Source organism: Melanerpes formicivorus, unplaced genomic scaffold, assembly GCF_026170545.1.
Source record: "Melanerpes formicivorus ecotype bairdi unplaced genomic scaffold, bMelFor1.0.p_v2 SCAF_18, whole genome shotgun sequence".
Taxonomy (NCBI): Eukaryota; Metazoa; Chordata; class Aves; order Piciformes; family Picidae; genus Melanerpes; species Melanerpes formicivorus.
In genome coordinates this window covers 739,934-766,226 of record NW_027142370.1, presented here as the reverse complement: position 1 = coordinate 766,226, position 26,293 = coordinate 739,934, and the positions used below count along the sequence as shown (strand labels likewise).

General features: G+C 38.2%; 1 protein-coding gene across 7 annotated transcripts in view; it reads left to right on the top strand.

Moving 5' to 3' along the window:
* LCORL (ligand dependent nuclear receptor corepressor like) overlaps positions 1-26,293 on the top strand; it is a 50,492-nt gene that overhangs the window by 7,514 nt on the left and 16,685 nt on the right. For 4 of the 7 annotated variants that reach the window (XM_068149260.1, XM_068149256.1, XM_068149257.1 and 1 more), the window contains exons 2-6: positions 11,008-11,073; positions 14,761-14,840; positions 15,109-15,238; positions 16,995-17,249; positions 19,559-19,649. In XM_068149260.1, coding sequence (XP_068005361.1) covers positions 11,008-11,073; positions 14,761-14,840; positions 15,109-15,238; positions 16,995-17,249; positions 19,559-19,649 — 622 coding nt within the window. Of the gene's footprint in view, positions 1-11,007; positions 11,074-11,262; positions 11,417-14,760; positions 14,841-15,108; positions 15,239-16,994; positions 17,250-19,558; positions 19,650-21,057; positions 25,479-26,293 lie in introns of those variants that run through there. The other 3 variants (XM_068149259.1, XM_068149261.1, XM_068149258.1) reach the window with 3 other exon arrangements.

Here is a 26,293-nt window from a genome sequence, read left to right as displayed (position 1 = left end):
ATGTGCTTGGAGGGAACCTTGGTAGGTTAGGTTGGAACAGTGATAGAGGTTGTAACAGAACTGAGTTTGAGAGATTTGTGTATATCAAACTTCTGAAAAATAAGCTGGCACTATGAATTTAGCTACCAACCAACTTTGTTTGAAGGTATAAAGTTGCCATGTGATTCAGTAGATGCTGAATTCATTTTATGGAGGGTGGTCAGCAGCCTGTGACTGCAGATCAAAAACCCATGTGTTGTCATCTTTCTTTTGGTTTCTACTTCTGGCAGGGACCAGGTTCCTGTGTAGTATCTTGGGAAGCTGGATTAACCCCTCCTTAGATGAATGCTTTGTTCTTTGCAAAATTCCTTTGGAGTGCCAGCTGCTGCTTTTAATTCTTTTGTTCCCGACATCCATCCAGGCTTGCATCTCTATATTGGTTGTATTCTAGGAGTAAGAGTTGAGTAAATGTCACTAGAAGCAAATTTATTCTTGTTATGAAGTCTGTTGGTAAAAGATCACTGAATCTGTGACCTCTGTTCTTCAGTGTTCAGTTTCTGTATAACTTGGTAGGTCTTACTTTCCAGGTGTGAGACATCCTAGCTTCTGTGGCACCTAGAGATTGATTACGATGCTTGAAGAGCTGTATGGTAGGAAAAGGAAATAGGGTCTTGCACTGTGTTGTATTCTAAAATACTACTGGCTGCTTCTAAAAGTGCTTAAGTTTCAGATGATAAATACTTCCCCATTTCACAGTACCCATCTTCTTCAAATCATTAATTAAAGGCTAGATAAAATCCTACATGTGAATAATAGTTCTCAAACTCATAACTCTACTGCTTTATAAACTAGCTTTGGTGCATTTCTAGTCTAAGTCACTAAGAGGTCAAAGGGCAGTGTAATTAGGGTTGAAAATGCTGTTGCTTCTCATAACTGCTGTCAGAAAGCTTTGCACATCTTTTAACAAAGTTTTCTTTTCCCTTTTAAAAGCACTACACCATTTTATAATGCCAGCTTAAAGTACTCCTCATGCAAAACTGCTGGATGTATTTTGGTTAACACTGACCTGCTGTATTTTCACTGAACTAATAAGGCTGCTGTATTTCACTTCAGGGCATGGTTTAATGGTCATGGTGGTGTTAGGTTGACAGTTGGACATGATGATCTTAGAGGTCCTTTCCAACTGAAACAATTCTATGATTTGATGTAATGCAGGTTATAGAAGACTGCTTTAAAGAACTCTGGCTTATGACTGCAGACCTCTGTTTCCTTCAGAACAGAGAGCATACCACAGCAGGCCCAGTTAATGGGAAGATTTGACTTTACCTAAGGGTAGCTATTAAAGCCTCCAAATCTGACTAAGAGGGAGGATTATTAAATGGCTACTGCTTTGTGACCTGTAATTCAGATGTAGGTCATTCTGGTGTTAACCATCTGACGAGAGGGAAGGAAAATAGGACCTACTGCTTCCTTAGACTGCTCTGTAGAGGGGCTCTAGTGCCAACTGTGCCAACCTGTCTTAAAAGTTTGCTGTGCTACCAGTTGAATAATGCAGTGATTGTGGCCTTCCCTGTGATTCTGGTTCATACTCCTTCAACTTTCTTATTCTTCCTGGACCACTCTATCTCTTCATCCTTCAGCTTTCATAAGTAGTCCTTTCATATCTTCTCCATAAACCCACCCGTTTGTCTTTGCTTCCAAACATTCCCTCTTATTTATTGTCAGTAACATCCAAGGAATACCAACAGCTGTATCTGTCTCCACAAATAGTTTTATCCCAGCTCTTGATGTTTATATGCTTCTATATGGAGAGTCTTCGTAATTAGAAGGAAACTCTTTGTTGAATGGGTTATCAAAGACTCCCCAGGGAGGTAGTTGAGTTCCCATTCCTGGAAGGGATGCAGAGGTGTGCTGAGGGACATGGTTTAGTACCAGGCTATATGGAATTAGTTAATGTTTGGCCTCAATGACCTTTCCAACCAAAACTATTCTAGGATTCTATATTCTGTGCTGATGCAATCAGTCAGAACTTCAGATATACTGGTTTTTAGTAGTAGTATGTATTTAGGAAAAGAAAACTTACTCCCAAGGAAATCATTGAACAACCCTTCTCCAGGCTGGACCATCTCTTTCAGCATTATTTGTTCTCCTGCTTGTTTTTTCAGGTCCATGTTTATGTGCAATCTGCAAATTCCCCTCAGGATTGACAAAGTTTTGTCTTGAGAAGCCAATTCGTACATCTGTCCTAGCTTGTAACTGGTATATATGCCATAGGCAGTTGGTACCAGCCTGCTGTGGCAGTGTCCAAGAACACGGACTTCTCTCCCTCTCAGCTCTCTAATGTGAAGCTGAGAAATGTGAGGTGGCTCTTGAGTGGCTCCTTTACCTTTTTCCTTATCTGCCTTACTGTAGTGTAATTCCTTGCTACTTTTTAACTAGCAACAACCAGCCCTCTCCAAACTGATACTGGCCTTCTCTGTTGGAATGGGAAATGTTGTACATTCTCAGGGAGCATTTCTTCAGCAAGACCATCAGACTGGTGAGGATAAATTGCAGAGTTCTATTTCCTGTCTGCACCCTTGTCTAACTCTACAGATTCCTTAACAAATCCATTCTGCCCCTAAGGAAGTGGGATTTGATAAGAAATCCATCTTTTTAAATGAGAAGCATCTCATTTAAGGAGCTGTTGAAATATCCAAAGTGTCCAGGGTGCCCTGAGCTTAGTGCTGATGCAAAGACTGCACTGCTGCACTGAGCTGGGTCAATGTCTGTGCACAGCCCTCAGCAACAGTCCTAGATACTTCTGCATGTGGTGTCTTCTGTATTTTACTTGCACAGAGCAGGCTGTTCGGTTCAGAAAGGGCTTCTGGTTGAAACCTGGGGGTTTTGCTGAAGATTCACATGAAACTGTTCAGTGAATCCTACAAATATCAGACTTGTTGAGAAGGAATTTGTCTATAAATCAGTCGACTATGTGTGAGTTACTGTCAATTACTGTAATTTCTCACAAGAACTCCTTGTCCTGCAAACCTTTAGGAAGTGAACTGAAAATTCAAGAGATTGTGGATTTCTTATTTAACTAATCAATGCTTTCTGCAGGGGGACTGCAGGAAAGGTGCTGTAAGAGAAACCCACTGTGGTGTTTCCTGACAGACAGTCCTGTGCTTCAGTGGGGTAATTTCACCTACTGACATCTCTGCTCTTGTTGATTATGCTTCTTAATTAATGATGACTTAAAGAATACTTGTCCCACAGTTCAAGAAGGGATTTTGCTGGCCCAAGCCCAGTAAGACTCATGCTTCAGGTTGTCACTTATAGTAGAATTTTGAAGGCTGGTACTTGATGTGATTTGAAGTCATTTCTTGGCATCTTTTCAGTCTTTCTTCTGAGAAATCATTGATATTAACAGAGTATCTTAAAGGCATTAGAGTGACTATGTGTTTTCTCAAAGCCTTTCATTTATTTCCTGTGGGGCTTATAGAACAGTTGCAGGCTGGATACTCAACAGCTCCATCAGTTGTACATCTCTAGTGGTACTCTGATATTTTCCCCCCCTTCATTCTCAGTCTTGCAGATTAGTAATAAAGGTTGTTCTGCTCTTTGTGTAGGATATGAGTGACCTTGAACTATGAGACTGATAAAGAGGTTTGTACCAGATAAGTAACTTCATATGAAGGTCTCCCTGGATTTCCCTGGGTCCTGCAGGAGTTTCCCTCCTGCTGCAAATGCAGCCTGTAACACTAGGTATTTGTGACTGCAAGATGTAGTGTGCAGATGCAGGGTGTAGGGGTTACCAAACACACAAACCTAGCCTTGTGACCAGCCTAAATGAACTGCTGCTTTAAAGGTATGTTGCACTCATGTAGCTGAAACTGTGGTATGTCTAGGACTATTCACAGTACTTTTAATGAATTGGTTTGGGTTAAACTGTTTTATGTTAATGGGTGTTTGGAAGTAAATGGTTCAATGCAGTAATGTGATTTAAAGGATTGATCGTTCACCTACTGTGGTGGTGTTTGGCACCCAGATACAAGATACCTTTCACTCTGTAGCTTCAGAAGCTGAGATGTGTCAGCTGATTTCAGGAAAGTACCAGATTAGTGTAGTCTACTTGTAGGATTTCAATCAACTCCAAGCTTTTTAAAGAAAATAAAATAGAAATCAACAAATATGAGGTAAGTGAATCTGTTACTGTTGTTCATTTCAGAACAGTTTGTGAGGAATAGACTGAATGAATTGAAAAGAAACTCCCTGAAAGTTCCCACTAGACTCTGCATCTAAAGGAAATTCCACTTACTTGTTAAACAGGTGTCAATTTCATGGACCACTCCTGACGGCTTGCAGCTTTATCTGCTTGCTGTAGACCTCTGTGGTACAGAATCCTTGGGTTCAGTTTCTCAGAAGCCCCATCAGTCCAGGAGGTTTAGTGAACTGGTAATTTCTGGTAACTGCTGTTCTCCACCACCTTTCAGCTATCTCTCCCTTCCTAGCAGAAAGCTTCACATTCTTTGCTTCTGGTAATCCAGGAAGTGTGCCAAGCCTATTTATTCATTAGCTGACTGCTAGCCATTCTCCCAGATGCTGGTCAGGTGCTGGATATTGCATACTGGTACAGCAGTGTTGTGACCTGGTAACTGTTACAAATGTGCTGTGGATTTAGCTTTTACAGGATGATTTGGTGAACATCTTACTAGGCTCTCTTGTACATCTTAAACTTAAGAAATGAGAACATGGCGCAGTCTTCTGAATGTGACAGTTGTTTCTGTGTCTTAGGCTTGGGTATTATTCTTATGTTGTAAAACAGTTAAACTGATACCAAATGAGGCAGCTGCAAGCATTTTTCCAAGCTGGATATTACCTTCTTTTACAGGGACTTACTCCCTCTGAATTTTCTCTCTAAGAATGCAAACTATAAACTGTCCCAAACTGTTGCCATCATGATTCTGAGTAAGAGATGGTATCTAGATAAATTTTTGATGGGGGGTACCTTGAAAAAAAGGGCACTGGGGTAAGCTGCAGATTCCAGATCTAAATGCCCATGTGGGACACCTGGGATTACATCACTCTTCAAAGACAGAAGAGTTTTTAAGAGGGAACAAAAATGAAGTTGTAGTAGCTGTGTGTTAGAATTCTTCTGTCCACCATCTTCAGAGCAGCACAGCCACTTCTGAAGGGTTTTGCTGATGCTTTTTAAATTAGAACTGACATAAATCTCTCAAAATGTCTGGCTACTACATTTGAAATGAAATCTGCTTTGAATTTTGCCAGTGTCTGAAAGCTACTGTAGAAGGTGTCATGTCAGCTTGCCTGCTTATAAGTCTGCAAGGACACATTCTTACTGACACAGAAGACTACTTGGGAGTGTGCCAATGTTTCCTCTCTTATTGAACCTTATTTTTCTTAGAGATTTATAAGCACCTGAAAAATAGATCTAAATTCAGACCTGATGATCATCTCAGTCTTAACCTGCAAATCTTATCTTTTCCTTGGCTGCCACCCTTTTCTTTAAAATTGCTGAACAATTGAGGGGAGGCAGGACACTTCCTCTTTTTGTCTTTCCTCTGAGCTATGGTCAATGTTGGTCTCCCTCGGACTGGAAGATTACTCCCGCTTTGTATTCTGCTTAGTGCTTATAACAGCTTAATGTTATACCTAGTTCTTCTGATGTATATGTTCTTCTTGGAAACTATTTCATCACTGCTTGCATCCCCACAGTGCAGCACAGTGTGGAGAGTTGAAACTAAGGGGGTTTATCCCAAGTGAAAAGTAGCTGGTTACAACTGAAGTGGTTCTGCAGTCTCACTGCAGCTTTTGGTTATGCTGTGTCTTCTGAGTGGCAGCAGCAGCGTCCTCAAGGTTTGCACAGAAGGACAAGTATCTCTTTTAGCTATGGTTCAGAATTTGTATTGGAGTCTAAAGAGAGGATTTCCTCCCTTTCAAGTTGGAATCTCTGGTATGCTGGTTCCTGTTTGCTCAGAGATCTGAATCAATATAGTAAAGAAAAAGAGTGAATGAAGTTAAATGTGAATACTTTGTGCTATAGGCATTATGTAGGCTATAGTAGATATAAGATATTAAACATAAGCTGCCTCCCTTCCCATCCTCTATTTGAAAGCCCTCCTACATTGTCTCAAGACTCATCAACAAGAAAAAAGGGCTGGTTTTCACTTGAGAGCCTGGCTAACATTCTTTTATCGAATAATGAATATTCTGTAGTGACACTATGAACAGGAAAAAGATAACAGCTCAATAAAAAATCATTAGTATTGGCTTCTGTTGCCATGCTCTGTCTTGTGTGTTCTGCCCAGCCACCTACTAATGTGGGTTGTTGGGCTTTTTGTTTGGTTGGGTTTTACTTTATTTACCAAAGGAAATGAAGTGCTTGCTTGTTCTGTTGGTGTGGTTTTGTTGGTTTAGTGTTTTGAGCCTTTTTTTGGGGGGCTAGAGGGGTGGAGGGTTTGCTATTTGTTGTTTGTTTATGGTTTGGGGTTTTTTTAATTTGTTTTTTAAGTCTGTATTTTGATGCTTTAAATCCTTTCCAGGTCGGTGTTATAGTGGATTTAAACAAAACCAAATCCTAACAGCGAAACCCCTGTGACTTTGTCAACAAGACCAAGATCATGAATCCTTCTGTGGGTGGGCAGAGAGGACAGCTGCTACCTGTGGAAGGGAAAGGCAGAAGAAACAGAGATGTTGACATCTAGTTAAAGTCAGTGTGGTCTGACATATCAAAGGAGCTTGGTGATGGATGAGTAATAAACACAGGTGTTTTTGAAGGGTTTGAGTTGCTGATGCAATTTCTATTCTTCTCCCTATCACTTGGAAGTAGGAGAACATTTCTTCCTTTGGAAATGTAAAACCTGCAAGCAGATAACCATTTTTCAGGGGAAGTAGTGGCCTTCTGCAGTGTCAAATTTGATGGAACACAGCGCAAGCAGTACCTGTAGAATGAGGGCATATGCTTCAGAAGGCTCTAAGGTTGTGTGATGAGAAACTGTAAGAGAACTGAGCATGAGCTCCAAGAAAGGCAGATCTTTTGGAGTTAAATGCTTTCAGAAGGGATCAAAGGGAAACAGGATAAAGTGTCAACAGGGGGAAATCTCCAAAGTCATTGCTCTGGTGTGGGTAAACCAAGCTTAATGTTGTTAACTGCTTATATATTTCCTTCAGTTATATCAGCAAGGTTTAGCTCAGAACTGCCTTGTTTGGGTGTTTTGCTCTGCTTAAATAAGCATATAGGCCAAAGGACGCTGGCAGTAAAGGTGAACCTACTTGGTGTGGGTAATATACTAGAGTGTGCAGGATCTGTCTTTTAGTCCTTGTCCATAATTTCTTTCCAGTGTGACTTTATTTTTTGAGACTCCTCATACACTCTGTGAATAGACTTGACAGGTTAAGCAATGCCACCTCCAAATACCGTTTGTAAGACTCAGAATGGGACCAGAATTTCTACGAAAACTACATAACTGTGGGTGTGTGGTCAAAGGGAAATGCAGAATCAAGAATTCAACTCTTCATTGCAATCAAGTCTCTCTAACTAAAGACATGAAAGTAACACTAACTGTAAAAACATAGAAAGTTTCATTTAATGCTGGATGGCAGTGCTGTGCTCCATCTCATTAAATGTAATCCTATTCTCTGGAATTTCCTAATGACCTTTTAAAGACCATTTGTTAAATTTTAGAATCCTCTAAGAATGGAACTCGTTCGTTCTGAGCCTACTTTCACCTTACTTTTGATTTAGAAAGCAACATTAGTGGGCTAAACTCCACACTGCTTAGAATGGGTAATTTTTTTCTACTGTAATTTCAATGTGTAATTTTAATTCCATTTACTCAGAATATTGAATAGATTTGAAAAACAAGACCTGAACCTTCCTTACTGATGCACAGTACTTAACAGCGTCATCTTTTTGAGTAGGCGGAAGGGTGAGGCTCAATTTTACTGAAGAAGCTAAATAACAAGTGATTTGAACTTCTTTCAGAAATCATCTTGAAGCAGCAAAGTGGAGGGTGATGGAAGTTTGTGGTGTTAAGGTTTTGGCACTCAGGAGCTAGAAGGTTCCAGTGTATCGTTCTGTGAACTTTGTTAGGTGGGTTAACAAAGGTGTGTTTTGCAGAGCCTGAAGATCTGCAGTGCCTTCTGAAACTGTAGTGCTTGAGCTAAAATGCTCATTTCATGAGAAAAATGCATGTTTGCCCTGTCTGGCAAAGCACTGTGCAGCTTGCAGTGTGCCCTGTGCCTGCCTGAGGATACACTGGAGAAGAAGGGAAAAACCAGAGCTTAGTTTGCATGCACCTGGTATTTTCTGAATGTCTTACAACACAGGGAAAGCAACATGATCTTTTCAGCACTAAGAAGAAAAGTAGGAGCAGTAATTATGAATCAGATGAACAGTGTTGTTAAGCTCGTCCCATTTCCATTAAAACTTTGTCTGTGTAAGGTGGTGGTGGCTTGGAGGATTTTCTTTTAGTAAAAAGGATGATACTGTAGTGTTTTATCTGAAGCCCTCAAACTGGATTACTTCTGAAACAGAAACATGTAAACAAGGAAAAAGACCTCCTGTGATGGAATAAAGTGTCAAAGGTGAATGGAAATATATCTGGTGTTGTTAAACAGACTTTCTTTTGAAAAGAAGATACAAGTACTGGAATTAGCCCTGTTTATGGCCATACTAGGGGAATGGAGTAGAATGTAATAAACCTAACAAAATAATTTTCATGTAACCTGTGCATATATCACTGCTCTGTCTCTTCTACCTTCAGACCTGCCACGTGGTGCATTTGAAAGCAGGACTCAAATGTCATCTTCCATTTAATAAATGATATTTATCCTATTTTTGGCTGTTCTCCTAGCACATAATCTGAGTCATTCAAACATTTGTTGGAAACATACTCGCAGGCTCAGTTATGATCACCTAGAGAAAGTGGGGATGGAAGGAGAAGGAGGCAGTTTGAGAAGGTATTGAGTTGGGATCAGCTGTGAGGCTAAACACTATTTCTTAGAAGCATTGCAAAGATACTGCTTCTCAGGAAAAACTAATAACTAAACTTGTCTGACCTCAGTGTGTATTGTGAAATGGTTAAATTATTTCATTTGTTAACAGAAACTAACCTTGTATTAAAAATTCTAAGTGCACCTTGTGGTTTCCTTTAGGCTTGATGCAACAGAACATAGAGCTTCCACAGTGAGAGGTACCACTTGGCCATTTCTGGGTGGAAGGGGCCTGCATTATGGCTGCTCTGCCCAAGAGCACTGCTAACTGTCATCTCGCTGATCATGAGTAGCAGAGCGCCTCCCCCATTGAGCTCATCCACCGCCTCAGTCAGGGTTGTCCAAACAGCAGGGAAATGTCCTGGCTGCTTGTGCGTTACCATGCTGCACGTCCAGAGGACAGCAGGCTGAGTCACCATGAGAGCTAAGGCAGGTGATTGTACAGCACATTTTCCTGTTGTATTTTGAAGGCTGCTTCTACTTACCCTTGATTTGGCAGTCTGTAACAGATGTTCATCATGATGTTCTTCTGGTTGAATCATGGACTTTCAACTGTCCTGTCGCTTGTTCCACACCAAAGGTCCATTTGTTCAAGTTCTTTGCATAAAGTATAAACATTGTCCTTGACTTCCTCATTCTCCTTTCTTAGAAGCCAGTAGCCATCCACTGCAGCTCTCCAGTTGTGTGAACTATCTCTGACTTTCTAGTTTCAGTCCCTACCTCCCCTGGCAACCCTAGCTTGAAGCCTTCCTTACGAGGCAGGCCTATTGTCAGTGATGATTCAATAACATAAATACAATTAATACATTAAAATGATAGAATAATAGAAAATGGGAAGATCAATTTAACAAAATGTGGCCTGTTAAGCTGAATAACTCCAATGTGTTAAGATTGCTTCTTTTGTCCACTTCTGTATTGTAATGCATGCATTATTTAACATGTTTCTGTACAGTCTAAACCAAAGAGTAAATGTCACTTTTGATGAGAGCAGTCTGTTGCCTTGTCTGCGAGGGCATCGCATCTGATGAGCAAATGTTGTGATCCAAATCAATGTCCTCTGGTGATAGTTGTTTTGTGAAGGTATTGGTATCTTTTCTGTGGTGTGATGATAAAACAGGTTTGCAAAAAACTGTAAATAGCTACATCTTTAATACAGACACATTGTGAGTATGAAGAATGAGAACCTTCAAGTACTGCTCCAAATATCCTCTTAGTTGAAAGTAAGCTTCTTTGTTTGCAAGAAGGAAAGAGGGGGGCTTGCAAACCGTTCCTACGTTGGCCAGAACTTGTACTGATGGTCTACGTGCTTACTCTATTTCAGCATTTGTCATGCATCTCCTCTTTGTGGTTTGGGGGTTTGGGGTTGGTGGTGGTGGTGGTTTTGTTTGTTTATTAACTAATATGGTTTGCTCTGTGTCTCTTTTCCCTTGTTACAGTGTGTGATTTTTACCAAACGCCTAAACGGACTAGCTGGTAAATCTGAAAACAATTGGCTTTATCTAATCCTTAATTTTACAGTGTTTTTGTGCAGATACAGAAAACTACAGAGAGTTTCATGATATCAGAAGCAAAACGAGTTGTGTTTTACTATATTTGCAGTGTTTGGGGAAGAAATGGCCTACTCAGATAAAGTGATTGCAGGTGATAGTAAATGTGATGTTTATGATTTTGAAGGTGGTCTCCTTCCCTCTCTACCCTCCGGTTTCTAATCGTAAGAGAGAGTACTTCACTGATGCAGAGCTACCAGGCTAATCCTCCCACCTTTAAGATTCTGTGGCAGTTATTTTAAGTCTAATGAGGTTGTTGGGGCATGGCTTAATAGGCTGATTGTGTGCAGATGGCAGTTGCCTTGTCTTATTTTTATCTTCTGATTCTTTTGAATAGTACTATGTGGAAGGAGTAAATACTTGTGTGAGAAATATAACCATTTTTGGAACTGCACTCAGGATTTGAGAGTTGTTGCCACTGTTACTGGATTTGATTTCTTTTAAGACATTTTTCATTTACTCTTTTAAATGTTTCTTTTGTCTCCAGGTTTTGAAAGTATATTAGAAGGGCTTTATGGACCAAGGCTACGAAGAGACCTCAGTTTATTTGAAGGTAAATGAGTCAGCTTTCAGTGCACTGACATCAATTTTTTTTGTCTTTTAGTTAAAGGTAGTTTAAAGTATATATACTGAATTCTAAAAAGGATATCTTCAATTGTTTCTCTTTCTAATGTTTATTTCATCATGTTCTTCCCAATACTGTGCATAGGCAAAACACTAGGTAAAATGGTACCTAGGTTTTGTTCCTATGCAGGTAAATGTTGGATTAGCGAAGCTTTCATGAGAAAGATTTACTGTTCTGGAATACTGCATCTCCTACTGCATTTTTTGGACATCTTTTAGAAAGGAAAGACAAGCTGCTCAGCTTCCTATCAACATTAATTGGGAAAAGGAAGGTAATAAAAGCTAGTTTGTTTTTCTTGTAGTGGTCAAAAAAAGTGAAGCTATTTATATTATTATTCTTTTCTTTTTTCCATATTGATATATTAAAGACATTATAAGCATGCAGATAAAGGTATAGCTGTATTTAAGTGTGTGTATGCCTGGGGTGTCTTTTATTTCCCTTAAAAGACCTAGCCTTATTCCAAGTGGGTTTGGGTTTGTTAGAATAGTTGACAATAACACCTGAGTCCTTAGTTAAGCATGAAATGATTTATCAGTCTTTAGCACCAGCAAAGAAGGAAAACACAGCACAACATTGCTTTGAAGAGTTGAAAAGTTCTCTGTCAAGTTCATTTTCTTGACTTCAAAAATGGTTTTTTTTTCTGTTATCAATTCTTTAAAATAATTTCTTTAGAGTTTATTATCTGATAATGTAATTTGTGAAGCATGTAACTTAGTACTGGTACATGAGGCAGAGTAGCATATACTATTCATTTGCTTAGAACACGTTTGGAGTGACTGATTTAACTTGGTTACAGTTTTGTGCTCTTCATATCATGCAAGTTCCTTGGCCTGTGTCATGCACAACACAGGGTTTCCAAGGGAAAGAGCCACTATGAACTTGAAATGTTACCTTACTGCTGTGTTAAGAACTTTTTTTTTGCCACTAGTCAGACTTAAACTGCTAAGAAATGTGTAAATTTGGGTTAAATCTTATTTTCATGAGCAGTACTAGCTTGCTGAGAAGCCAAGCTGGTTAAACTGAAATAACCACCCATAGCAAAGGATACAGGTAGCTTTTTCCCCTGTTATCTTGGAATTCTTATAGGTTGTATATGTAGGGCTTACCTTGGACTTGCTTAAAGGGTTCTCCTCACCTCTGTTATTCAGCACTAGGTTTCTTTTCCTGCCTGCTTTGACCATGAAGCAGATTGCAAAGGTGCCAAGTTCTGTATCTTGGCACCTGACCTTGGTTGTGGTCTGAATGAGCTGGAGGCTTCTTCTGCCCTTGAATCCTTAAGGCTTTCTAATCCTTTGCTTATACCCATTTTCAGCTAAGTAGATTGACATGTAAATTGTTACTCTTTACATTCTACTTATGAGTAGTTAACTAAAGTGTTAGCTGTTGCCTCCAACATCTGATTGGTGTGTATTTTCTTTTTTGGTATTATATACTGGCTTCTGTCCTCCTCAAGGCCTGATGAATTTTTTTTTTTCTTAGGTTGTTTTGGCATATTTATTCTTATATGAATAATGGAGTAGAGAAAATCCTATTACTTAATATGATACATAATAATACTTAATACATAAACTGGAATCTCTAATCTCATTGAGGTTTTTATAAATGAAAAAGATGAAGAGACATGATAGACACCTTGGCTATTCTATTGTACTTCCTAGGAAGCAGTGCTATAAAGATAAAAGGGGCAGTTTGTTCAGAATTGAGACAAATAGCTGGACAATTGATTGGGACATTGCTTTGCACAATTTTCTTCATTATTGTAAGGGTTGAGGTTCCTTAAGCCACCTCATTTAGACAATTATTTCACATTTTAAGAGGTAAGCATGGAATCTGTTCAGTACTAAGAATCTCTGTATTAATTTAATCAATTCTGTATTACTCCTTGGGAGAAATGGTTTTGGGAAACAAAGATCTGAATGACTTAAGAACTGAAAATATGTAGCAATATTTGTCAGAATTGACAATTTTATTCTTAAAAGGAATAGGTTCAACAGCTTTGTATTAAATGACTTTGGTTTCAAGTGATGCATATTATTCATGCTCTCAACAACTCAGTCTTAATTTTTCCTCATGGTCTGGCTAGCATTGCAGGTTGTCAGTAAATCTTTCATCTGAGCCCAAGCAAGGTAAAATGAGGAGGGGAGATAATCATGATCCTAAATGGAATGCAGCTAAGAGAGAGCTTGTTCTAACACCTCTGCCTTGACTCTTTCTGAGAGTACGGCTGCCTATTTGTAGTTAAAAATGAATACTGGTCTTGGCATGTTTCATGTGGTGGTGGCCTGAGACTGTTGGACTGGTATATACCTGCTATCTCCTGGCAGTTCTGTTAGTTCACTGGCATACTACTTGTCTATCTGTACAGGGTTTATACTGCTCTGAATAAATTTAGTGCTGTGTAGAGCTGATGTTTCTCAAGGCTTGCTCTTTTGGCAACACACAGGGATTGCTCTTTGGTTAGACTTTGAACGGTGGAACTTCCAGATTCCAAGGCAGAAGAATTTATCTGAAAATACAAAAACTGTCTTGGAGATACATGCAGAGTCTCACCATTCAGAAGCAGATTTATTGTGGCTGCAAGGAAAACTCTGAAGACCTGCATTTATTAGGAAAGAATAGAATCACAGAATGTATGAATTTATTATGAGGGAATAGTGTGGGGCTTTTTCATCTGTGGACACTCTAATAGGCTGAGACAGCTATGTTAATTCAGCAAAAATAACTCATTATCTTTTCCTCTCCAGTCAAGAAAAATCCCATGTCTATTTTTGATTATCAGCTGTCCAACCTGTCAAAACTGCTGGTTTGCATCCCTGGAAGCATGTAACATGTTGTTAATACAGAATTCTGCATTAGTGTTTTAGAGCTCAGTAAATGGATTTAAATACTAATACAGAGCTACTTGGGGTATGTTTTCACTGAAGAACCGAATCGTTTTCAGACTGGTAATTTCTGATGGTCCTTCTATGGTAATATTTTTAAGCAAGAGTAAAAAGCTTAGCGGTTGGGGGCAGGGATAGGAGGAATGGGAAACAACTTTGCAGACAGCAAGAGAATGAAGAGATGAGGGGAGGTGTGATGGGCACTGGAACAGAGATTGGAGTTAGGAGCAGATGATCTCTAAGGTCCCTTCCAATCTAAGCCATTCTATGAATATAGGGTACAGGTTGCCTATAATTAGGGTATCAAATCAATTAAAGATTGTAAGTACACCACCTGTAGCTCAAATGGCGAGGCATCTGTATCCTGATTCCTACTGTAGTTTACTACACATTAATAGCCTTGTGTCAAATGGAATGCTGACTGGAAGTCACTGCTTTATTTACAGTGCTCAGATGCCTCCAATAATTGTGACAGGCAATCAGCTAAAAGGCAGGAGTTCACTGAACCTTTTTAGAAGGGTTCTATCTCTTTGAAAGTTGAGCCATGTGAGACAGACAAGTCTTCAGAGGTACCTGAACGATTGAATACTGCTGACTGTTATACCAAAAATACATATTAGATTATGATGTACTTCACTAAGAGATTTGTAGGATGTGCATTTTGTTCTCAAATTCCATTGTTACGTGCTTAAAACATCTTGTTGTTTGTTTGTGTTTCTTTCCTCCTTTTAAGACTGTGAGCCAGAAGAGCTAACTGACTGGTCTATGGATGAGAAATGTTCCTTTTGTAATTTACACAAAGAAACAGTCAGTGTAAGTATGAACATGTTACCAGCATGACTCCTCAGCATCCAATTTTTGCTTTGAAAGTAAGACTCTGATAATTGAGTTTTGCAGATGGTCTAATTTTGCATTTTGCTGCAAGCTACTTTGGGTATGAAAGGGAGTGAGGTGGTTTGGCTTTATAGTAAAGATCTTTCTGCTGGTTCTCTTTCACTTAGGAGCTCAACAATTTAGTTGTATCTTTTGCTATCACTAGGCTTATTTCTGAAAGATTTTGTGGTCTTCATCTGTATTCTAGGATCGCGCATCAGTTATCGGTTCTTCACAGTCAACGCCTACAGAGGAACTGTCATCTCAGGGCCAGTCCAACACTGATAAGATTGAATGCCAAGCAGAAAACTATCTAAATGCACTCTTTCGAAAGAAAGGTAATGGAAGTACCTCTTTTATGTTAAGATGAAAATTGCCATCTGAGTAAAGGAAGGAAAAATGGTGAATGCTTACAAGAACAGAAAATTAGAGTGAACTTAATTCTTCTGTTTGTTCACTCAGGTTAACTAAACTAGTCACGCTACAGGGCGTGGAATAAACTGCAGTATTCTGGCTTTAACTTGCTGGTGATCTCACAGTGAGCTAAGAGCATTGCTGGAACAGTTTGGTGCTGTTGAGGTGGGCTCAGGCTAGAAAACATGGCCCTTTTGTGGAAAAGGGCAGAGCTGGAGTGAATACAGGAAACATGCTGGTAAGCAACCAGGTGTTCTTAGCTCTGCTATCCGCACAACATCATTGTAAGATGTGAGGAGGGCTTGTGATTCCCTGCTGATTTTTCACTGCCTTTTCCTGTTGTGTGAGAAGAGAAATTAAGCCAGCATTTTGGCTTTCTTGAAAAACAGTCTCTTTTCATTAAGAATAGAATACTGGTGTGGAGCACTATTTTGGTAGCTTTGAACTCCTTGTTCTTTGTCCAGCCAAACACATGTGTAAGTCTGAACTATCAGTTAAATCAGCCATTCCATTGTTCATTGCACACAATTAATTCTAAATGTGAGATCTGAATTAAAATTAATCATTGCAATTACTCAGAATTGCATATGAGCTACATTTCTGCCTTTTCTTGCATTCTGACTGCCAGTTTGACAATCCCAAGCAGAAAATACCAGATCATATCATACAAATGTGTCATTTAGGTTTCTCTTAATACCTGGAGGCCTTCAGTGATTTGAAGGAAACTAGAGGAATGTCAGAACTACTTTTTAGGGAACCGTCTACTTAGAGATTGTTCTGCTGGGTTTGAAGTAACATGTATGTGATCCATAGAATAAATACAGCTGCTTTGTGTTTTGAATCCACTATGTGAAAAACAACAGCTTGAACAGATGTAAGCAAGTAGATTTCAAACTTTGTAAGCAGCTATGATCATGACTCCCACTAAAACATTTGAGAATAAAAACGTTGTAGGTCATACAAAGAATATCTGGTGCCATCTGCTGATAATCATTAAGAAATATTTGCTACTAATGTTAAGCATGGAGACTTAATATTTTCCTTATCCCTGTTGTAGACTAAGGATTGATGTAAAAACTGACAATGATGCTACTTGAAATGTCACATACAAATCGTGTAATACAAGCAATTGAATTTCACTATAAAGTCGTAAAGGTGAAACAACTCCTTTCTTTGAGATGAGCTTCTCAAAATCCCCACTGTGCCATGTTATGAAAAGGACTAATTTGTAGAACTACACTTGAAATTATTTTTGTTATAATTGTTCTCTGAAAGTAAATTCTTTATGCATTAATTCGTGGTTGTATTTAACGTGTTCTATTGAAACATTTTTCCTTTCGAAACTGAAAATGAGCAGTCTCCAAATTAAAACTCCATTTGCCAGTAGTAAACAGATTCTGGCTCCCAGACTTTCATTGTTAATCTGTCTACATAGTTTTACTTGCATGCTGTGGCAGAGGAATAAGGTAAAGATTGGTAACATGTACTAAACATGTTCCTCTGTGACCTCCAGTTAGGAACGCTTGTTAGAAAAGCTTACTAAATATCTGAATGAATGTGTTCATTATACCTGTACTTATTGCACACTGGTTTGTGTGTATGGGATATATTTATTTAAAGAAAAGTAATGAAGTTTGAGGGGTTTCACACATCTCTTGCCTTTGTTGTTTTTGTTTTCAGATCTTCCTCAGAACTGTGATCCTAACATTCCCCTAGTTGCTCAGGAATTAATGAAAAAAATGATCCGTCAGTTTGCAATTGAGTACATTTCCAAAAGTAGCAAAATTCAAGAGAACAGAAATGGTTCATCCTTTGAACCAGGTCTGATATGTAAAAGTATCCAGATGAACCAAACGGAAAACTCCCTTCAGGAAGAACAGGATAGCCCTCTAGACCTCACTGTGAATCGAAATCCAGAACAGAATACTCAGCAAGGTAAGTGTCTATATCTGCTTATCTGTGTTTTCCTGTCATTTGTTACTTTTTTGTTTCTTACTCCTTTAACAAAAGTCTTAGTTAAACATCTGTGCTTTGTCTTTCCAAAGGAGTAGTTTGTATATATGGCAAAAAAAAATTTGTCCCATTTGATTAAAATAATGTTTAAGGAAATTTGGTATTGCATCAACTTAACACCTAAAGGAAACTCACAGATTTTGCTTTTAATCATCAGGAAAAAGTTTATAAGAGAACTGTTAAAAAACCAAAAAGGTAAAAAATCACAAGCAAACAAAAAAATACCATTACCAAAGAAGCAAACTAAAAACAGACAAAAACCAACCACCACCACCAAGCAAAAAATCCAGAACAAAATGACCACAAAACAAACAAAACCAAACCGAATTCTTTCTGATAACATTTCTTATATTGTGGCAGTGGAATTTCCCAGCTTCAGAATACTGAATCTAAGTCAACTCACCTGTGTCACACAGGTAACACTGGTTCAAAATTTGTTGAAGAAATACCTGTTAAGAAGGCTTCTAAGAGAAGAGAGAAAGATCCTGGAATTTCAGAGAGCAAAGGTCATTCTGTTTATATCAGCCCTTGGACACCAATTCTTAAATTCAGGCTGGTTAGAATGCCAGAAAGAGAAGATTAATTTGGGAGGAAATTTCCATACTTCCTGCTTTATCCTTTATAGATCAGTGCAACTTTGTTAATTGAGAGTAAAGCTAGAAAAAAGAGGAAGTCCATTTACAGAAAGGAAATAATTCCTTTTCCTCAAGGAACATTGCTATTCAAAACTGATAACTGTATGAGTACAAGTGTGTTGGACTTAAAATTGATCTGGATTAGCAGCAAGTTTCAGTAAGGGTTGTGGCTGGCACACGCCACTGAAGACAGTGACAAACACAGCTTTTGTCTTTCACAGATCAAGGGTCCGTTGTAATCCAGTCATCCCACAGAGCAAAAGGAAATGTTTACCCATATGTCACATACTATATTAAAAGGCTTTTTAAAAAGTAGAACTGATGAATTACATTGTTGTGGAAACTTAGATTCGTCAGAGAGAAAATGAACTTCATCTGTGTGTAGTCATTCATTGACACATCCTTTGGAGGGAGGAACTCTTGCTGTGGATTTACCTTGCTGAACATACCTATTCTGGATTAAATTTTAAGCATCCTTTCTCTTTAACAGCAGAAGCAGTCAGAAATTGAGGAATTCCTGCTTTTATCCTACGTGGTCAGCCGAAGCCAGTTCATACCTAGGTTTAGCAAATACCTTCTGCTGATTGCTGTGCTTCGACATATCTCTGCTATGGATGAATTGCAGATTTGATAGATTTATACATGGGCAGTACTGAAGCAGACTTCTTTTGCGAGGGCAATGAAAAGTACTTTCTTGATATCAGCACTATGGCCTGTTGCTTGCTTCAACAGCCAGTTATGAAGAGTAACTAGTTGAAAGTGTCCATGAGGGAGCAAAGTCCCCAGACAAGTTCTGCTCCTCAGCGAGCTTAAATAAATCTTTGATGTACGAAAGGGAAGGCAGAGAGTGAACAGGGCAGGGATGGGAATGAAGTTCTGCTGCCAGCCTCAACTATTGGAAAATCCATCGAACTTTTGTCCAGGAAAAACTTGTATAGAGAGATTAAGGTATTTAAATCTTTTTCATATATATATATATATATAGGGTTTGTAATGCAGTATGTCTTAGGCTACAACAGCCAGCTATAAATCTTGAATTTAGCATTTGCCAGTGAATTCCCAGAGGTGACTCACACCCCTGTGTAGGTCTTTCCATCTCTCTAGTCGTGTTGTAGTGGAGGCAGCAGGGGGAATGTGTATAAACAAACTGTTAGAACGTTTAATGACCAAGTGTCATATGCTTAGCACTGTATTGGGCTCAAACTGTCCTTCCACTTATTGGGGTACTGCTTCCTCATCCAGTAGCCTGGTCTGGTCTCATAGCTGACTCTGCTTGAAGCAGGAAGATGGTCTAGAGAGCTCCTGGGATCCCCAACAGCCTGAACTACCCTGTGAGCCTGTGATTTAGTGATAGCAGTTTTAACTTAAGTATCAGGCTTGTTTAAGTTTGAAAATATGCATTGCTTTGGTTGTCTTGCAAGTAAACAGTGCAATATTCTCAAGTGGAAATCTTTCTGTTACAAATCAAACATACAAACGTATTTGCTGACAGCTGACGTTGTGAAAGTTGAAATTGTGCCATAGGTACAAATGTTTGCTGACAAAATTTGAGATCATCCCTAAGCAGATGCTATCATCACTACTCATTCTTTGCAGGGGATGGAGTGCTAGATCTCTCTACAAAGAAAAGCGCAAGGTTGGAAGAACCGAAATACGATCCCTTGTGTTCTGAAAACTCAGTGTCTGGGTAAGCAACATTTAGGACTCTCTGGCTTACGTGAAAGACAATCCAGGTTTCTCTTCTCTAAAGTCAGGTTTTATGTTCATAACATATTTGTATATACTGACACACACATGTGGTTCCTATTTTGCTTTCAAAAGCTTTTTTGTCACTCATAAGTGTGTGTCTATGTATATATCATATGTTTCATTTGTCTTTTTCCTTTTTTTCTGTTTAAAGAAAAGTTATCAGAACAATCACCAAACTTTAGTTCATGTTACTAAAAGTGAACTGAAAATCGATAACACATTAATAGGATAGTAAAAGAAAAAGTACATATATTCTTTCAGAGTTCATTTGGGAAACTACAATTTTGGACAAAAATGACCGTGTTAATATTCAGATTTAAAGTATTCTTCAACTAACATGAACAAGTCAAACGATTATCATATTCTTTAACAAGAGAGAGCAAGCGTGCGAGAGAGAGAGCTCTTGATCATCATGCTTATACTTACATCATGGTTCTGACTATGGTGTGTGGTGGCAAGTGGTTAAATTTCTTTATTCAGCAAGAAAAACGTTACTGCCTCTGCTGAAGCTACCACAAATCTAGTGAAACCTATTGTTTTGTTGGATTTTGTTCCAATCTTGGCATCCTCCCATCCACTAGCCATAGCAGGACCCTTTTTGTCACCTGTACGTCTTACCAAGTAACTTCCTACAAAGAGGACTGCGACAGCAGTATTTGTTGAAATTGTTGTGCAACTCTCACTTTATTAATTTGCTGACATGAAGAAGTTTTAGATTGAATTTGCCTTTGTAATTAGAGAGCTGTTAGTAGTGGCTAGAGATTTTTGTTGGTTTGTTGTTTTTTAAAGTGTGTTTTATTTTGCCAAAACGGTGGCAGTACAGCACTTTCTCTTACTGTTGTAGAAAGCCTAGTCGTGTGTAAGTCTGGGGTGTTTGTGTGTGGTTATGTACTTATTGCTGCAAACTTTCTATGAGGGGGTTGACTCTTTTATTACTCGTTTAGCGGTAACGTCACGTTTCTACTAACAAAAACTCCTTCAGGATTTGGGTATTTAATGGAATGTTAATTGTATAATTAAAATTACAACAGTGTTGCTCTGCAAGCATGTGACCGAGGGAATATAGCAAGCACATGAGAATATTATCAAATGCTGAGCTAGGATATAAAGTTCTTGGAAGGGCTGCTGTAGAAGCCACCGTACGATTTCTGATGCACTGTCCTACCAGAACTGTAACATTTTGCTAGGATAATCATTTAACTACCACATCTCAAAGGCTTAAAAGTATCAGAAGCAGTGATGTTACCGAAGCAAGGAGTATAATAAAGGAGTGGACCCTTCCCTTCCATAGCTGTGTGAGAGTCTCTCATACATCAGTTTACCATCGTTTCATTCCATCCATCCAGGAGACTACACAGACACAGAGAGGACTATGTGGAAAGAAGTGCTGAGTTTGCAGATGGTTTGCTCTCAAAAGCTTTGAAAGACATTCAGTCTGGAGCACTGGACATAAATAAAGCAGGCATACTTTATGGCATACCTCAAAAAACTTTACTTCTCCACTTAGAAGCCTTACCAGCAGGAAAGCCTGCACCTTTTAAAAACAAAACTCGAGATTTCAATGATAGTTATTCATTTAAAGACAGTAAAGAAACTTGTGCAGTCCTACAAAAAGTAGCCTTGTGGGCAAGAGCTCAAGCAGAGCGCACAGAAAAAAGTAAACTCAGTCTACTTGAAACCTCAGAATTAAAATTCCCAACAGCTTCCAGTTACCTCCACCAGTTAACTCTACAGAGAATGGTCACTCAATTTAAAGGAAAAAGTGAAAATCTACCCTATGAAACTTCAAGTCCTACTGTACAATTAAAAATTCCTCAGCTAAGAATAAGTTCTGTGTCCAAACCACAGTCTGATGCTGCTGGTCTTCTGGATGTTATGTACCAAGTTTCTAAAACCTCCTCAGTACTAGAAGGATCAGCTCTTCAAAAATTGAAAAATATACTCCCTAAACAGAACAAAATTGAATGTTCTGGACCTGTAACTCACTCAAGTGTTGACTCCTACTTTCTGCATGGGGACCTCTCTCCTTTGTGTCTTAATGCTAAGAATGGGACGGTAGATGGAACCTCAGAAAATACAGAAGATAGTTTGGATCGTAAAGATAATAAGCAACCAAGAAAAAAACGTGGCCGCTATCGGCAGTACGATCATGAAATAATGGAAGAAGCAATTGCAATGGTAATGAGTGGGAAAATGAGTGTTTCCAAAGCACAAGGAATTTATGGGGTACCTCACAGCACTTTAGAATATAAAGTAAAAGAAAGATCTGGAACGTTGAAGACTCCGCCGAAGAAGAAACTCCGATTACCAGATACTGGCTTATTTAATATGACAGATTCAGGGACTGGCAGCTGCAAAACTAGTAGCAAGCCTGTGTAGAATACTTGTTAGCCAATTGTTGTGTGCGTGTGTGTGTGTATGTCTGTATACACACACTGTGTGAGAATTACACATGCTCACTCTGACAGAAGACGTGAAACTATACAGTTCAAAAACCACATACATGCCTTTTGAAAAATAGTTCTATTCAGGGTTTTCACTGTGGACAGAATTATAGAGTTGCTCACTTAATTCTGATAGTGTGTATTTAATATAATCCTTGTATAAATAGGTGAAACGATTCAGGTTTTATTTAGTAGTCAATAGCATAAAGATGTTTTGGGGAAAACGAGTATTTGTCATGTGAAGCATAATTCTGAATTGGTGAAGAACCACTCTCTACCCATTCAATAATCCATCTCAGTACGGAATACGCAACCAGGGCTTAGCAGACTTTTATACTTCACAGAATACTTGCAATAAATTTGTAAGTAACTCAGACTATACAAACCAAGGGATTTTTTATTTCCTTTTTTTAAAAAGCTAGTTCCTTACGAGGAGGTGGAATTGTGAAGTATTAGTAGGATATAGTACATTCTGTGAAAGAGAGTAAGTTCATCTTAAATATCCAATACAAGTAAGAAAACTATTTCAGTACTAAAAATGTGTGTTTAGCAGGCATAAACTGCATTTTTTATCATTTGAAGAGAATTTTGTTGTTGGTTTAGAAAGAAATTGGTGTTTACAAAGTGTACACTTACGAAACCTGAAGAAATTACTGTAGTTCTAGAACTATTAACTATGAAATAAGATGGAATACTAAGAGCATAAAATAATTTAAACTTTCACATAATTTTCCGGTTTAGTTTGACAAATAAGGTAACTATTAAGGTTTAAAGAGAAAGTTGGAATGCGACTTAGAGCATGTTCATAATGTGCACAGAATGAGCTTGAGAATGGTTTGGGTTTGTTTAGGTTTTTTTGTTGAAACGTGCTGGTTAGTTGATGTTATGACTACTTAAAATTTATTTAAGGGTTGTGTCACACTCCTACTGAAGAACCTCACTGTAACTGTAATATATTTGCTGCTGTGACATTTCAAAACCTTTTCAGTTTATCAAAATGAAAACCAAGTTACATTATCACTTTGCTAATAACCAAATTTGCAGTTCAGGGTCTTGATAGAAATACAAATATTAAACAGTGAAGCTGTTTTGAACTTTCAATAATAGAAGTTCTTTATACATTTGGTAGGTAGAGTTAGCCGGTTCACTTGTAACTTTTATTAAAACTTAAGGGAGACCAATTACCCTCATGTTGCAGTTTTTACAGGAATGTGAAAGCATTCACACTGGACTTTATATGATTCTTAATATTTGTGTGTTACCACAAAGTGTGTGTCTACATATGAAGAATGAGGGCTTGCTTAATACATTCAATACTGAACACGAGTGCCCTTTTCCTCTCAAAAAGTCTTTTTTTTTTCTTTGTACATCTAACTTGGCATAGAAGAATATTTTTTTCTTCAAATTTTATAAATCTGGGGCACATGCATAGAATTTTTCCCCCACTTAAACTTGCATGTGTTTAGGTTAACTACATAAATGAAAGGGGATGTTACATACCTATGGGCCACATCAGGTAACTGGGCAGAACACGCTGCAATATTGATGGCAAAACCTAGCCCTGATTTGTTAATGCTACTAAAAAATAGCAGGTTCCGTTTTTACACGTTCTAACAGAGAATAGTCCTTTGAAACTGCACCACCAGTGTCTCAGTTCTTTGGTCTCTCAGATCTATACTGAATCTTTTTTCAGTGGTTAAGGTTTACTTGCATATTACAGAATGAATCCTTTTTTAAAGCAGAACTCTACTTGATAAAACAGCAGATGTCAGGGTCATCTTTCATTTTAAGAAGAATTAAGCCATATTTTGTGAGAAGCAGATGGATTAATTTGTGACTATATCCCCAGTGAAGAGATGAAATTGAACAAAACCCTTAACTGCTTCAAGATCTGTCTTCATACAGTTTTACTTGCAAAACTTTGGCCTTCAGTACATTGCCTAATATTTGTATCGTGCTGATATTTTCTACTCCTCAGACAAGGACATAAATTTGAGTCAGAAGTTTATATTGAAGCCAAGTTACAGTACTCTTTTTGTATCATTTCAAAGATGACCTGACCAAAAAAAGAAAAAAAAAAAAAACCAAGAAACCACAAACAAAACCAGGATTCATCAAATCAGGGATCATTTTACTATGGACTTAACAGTACTCAGTAGTTTTGTATGTAATATTATAATTGATTTTCAGCATTTTAGTACTTGTATTTATTTTTTGGTCAGAAATAGTATATTAAGATATTTTTTGATAGTTTATAGATTATACTCAACCTGTAAGTGTTTTAAAAGAACAGAATTATTTGTTTCTAATTATTAGGCTAATCTTTGATTACACAACTAAGGAAAGGCAGGGAAACGTGTAGATTCTCCTTCCCCAACCCCTCCATGTTCCACAGAAAGTCATTGAAATTACACCTTTTGAAGTGTTTGATGAATTCAGTTAGCAGTCACTACTTAGGCATGGAGGGTTTCTGAAGATTCCTGTTTCAGCAGAATTTTAAATGAAGGCGAAAGCAAGCCCTACATGCTTTCTACTTATTTGAATGTTTCTCAAGTATTTTATATTAAAAAAACAGTGCCTCTGTTTTTAGAACTACTGCTCAGTAAAGCTGTTAAAACCATCTCTGGTAGCTAATGACAATTTTATATTAAATTGTATATTAACTTTAGTGAGACTGATTTTTATTTCCCTTTTTTTTAGTTGTTTACAGTACAAACACTTGTATTTGTTTTTAATTGCAGTATTTCCATTGTCGCAGTAATTTAGTACAACTCTGTGGCTGCCTTGATTTTTGACAGATTTTTGTTAACTGATTTTTAGGCAATTAGTTATATTTATGCATAAATCAATTGCACTATAATTCATGAATTATTTATTACAATATTTTCTAATGAATTCCATGTATTTGTCTTGTGTTGTAAACGTACTGTAATTCTGTTTTCTTCTTTGTGTTGTTATATTCCTAAATCTGATTGTATGAATTTAATTGTTTAGTTAACGTGTTTCTACGTTGTAATTTGTAGTAAAGCACTTCAATGCTTTTGCACATAAATTTACAGCACTGATGTGTGATTGATTTTTGCTCATTCAGTAAAAAAACCAAACAGGCAAGAAAGAAACAAAACCCTGTACACTGACTCATTTGACTTACTCCCGAGGCACAGGCTCATTGGCAGTGGACTAAGAACAAGCTCTGTACAAAATCAGTGCACATTGACTAATTTACTGTGAGCTTTGGATACATCAGAAATAGCAGCTTTAAGGAAGGATGATTTCCCTGAATTGGTGCCTTACTCAGAAATGGGAAGAAATTCACTAAACTAATTTTATAGCAGTTTGGGGCGTAAGATTTTTCGCTATTACAGATCATATATGAACTTTTTTTTTTTTGAGGGATTTATTGACTTAGAAATATTTGTTTTCTGACTTTCCTATAAGGAAAGTGTCTGTTTCTATAGTAGTGCTGTGCTGTTCATGTGAGTACTTGAACTTCTGTTCTGCTCCCCCTCCCAGTCTACAAAGAAGTTGCTAGATTGTTCTCTGTGGCTGAGACGGCAGAGGAGGGAGCACTAGGGAAGGACATCATCTGGGAGTCCTCTGATGCAGCTCTGTCCTGATAGGTGGCTTTTTTTTTTCCCATTTGTGAAGGAGGCAAAGGTTTACTTTTTCCTACATAAAATAATGAAGGGCTAGTACGTATCACAACTCTGCTTTTGAGCCAGATCTCTGGTCAGATCTCGCTCCATGATACTAACGGCCCCTGCCCTCCATCAGGGGAACAGTGACATTCCATGCTATACAAAAGGTGCAGGGTGAGCAGTGTGTATTGATCCTCTCACCTCCCCAGCTCCTGCATTTCCTATCCTCTCTTTCTAGCCCTTTCAGTGATTTGTAAGAAGTGCCAGACTGCTCTGTGAAGGAAGCATGCAATTGTGGAATTACTCTTTAGGCTTTTTATCTTGAGGAGAGTCTCAGCTACTGTGGGACAGCACAGAAGTAAAGGACCATAGGAAAGATTTAAAGGAAACAAGTAGAGTTCCATAATTGTATTAAAAAGCTACTAAAAATTGCTTTGCTTAAATACACAGACATCTCTGCAGATGAAAATATGTTGCTTTACTACTTTAATTTGCTTGCA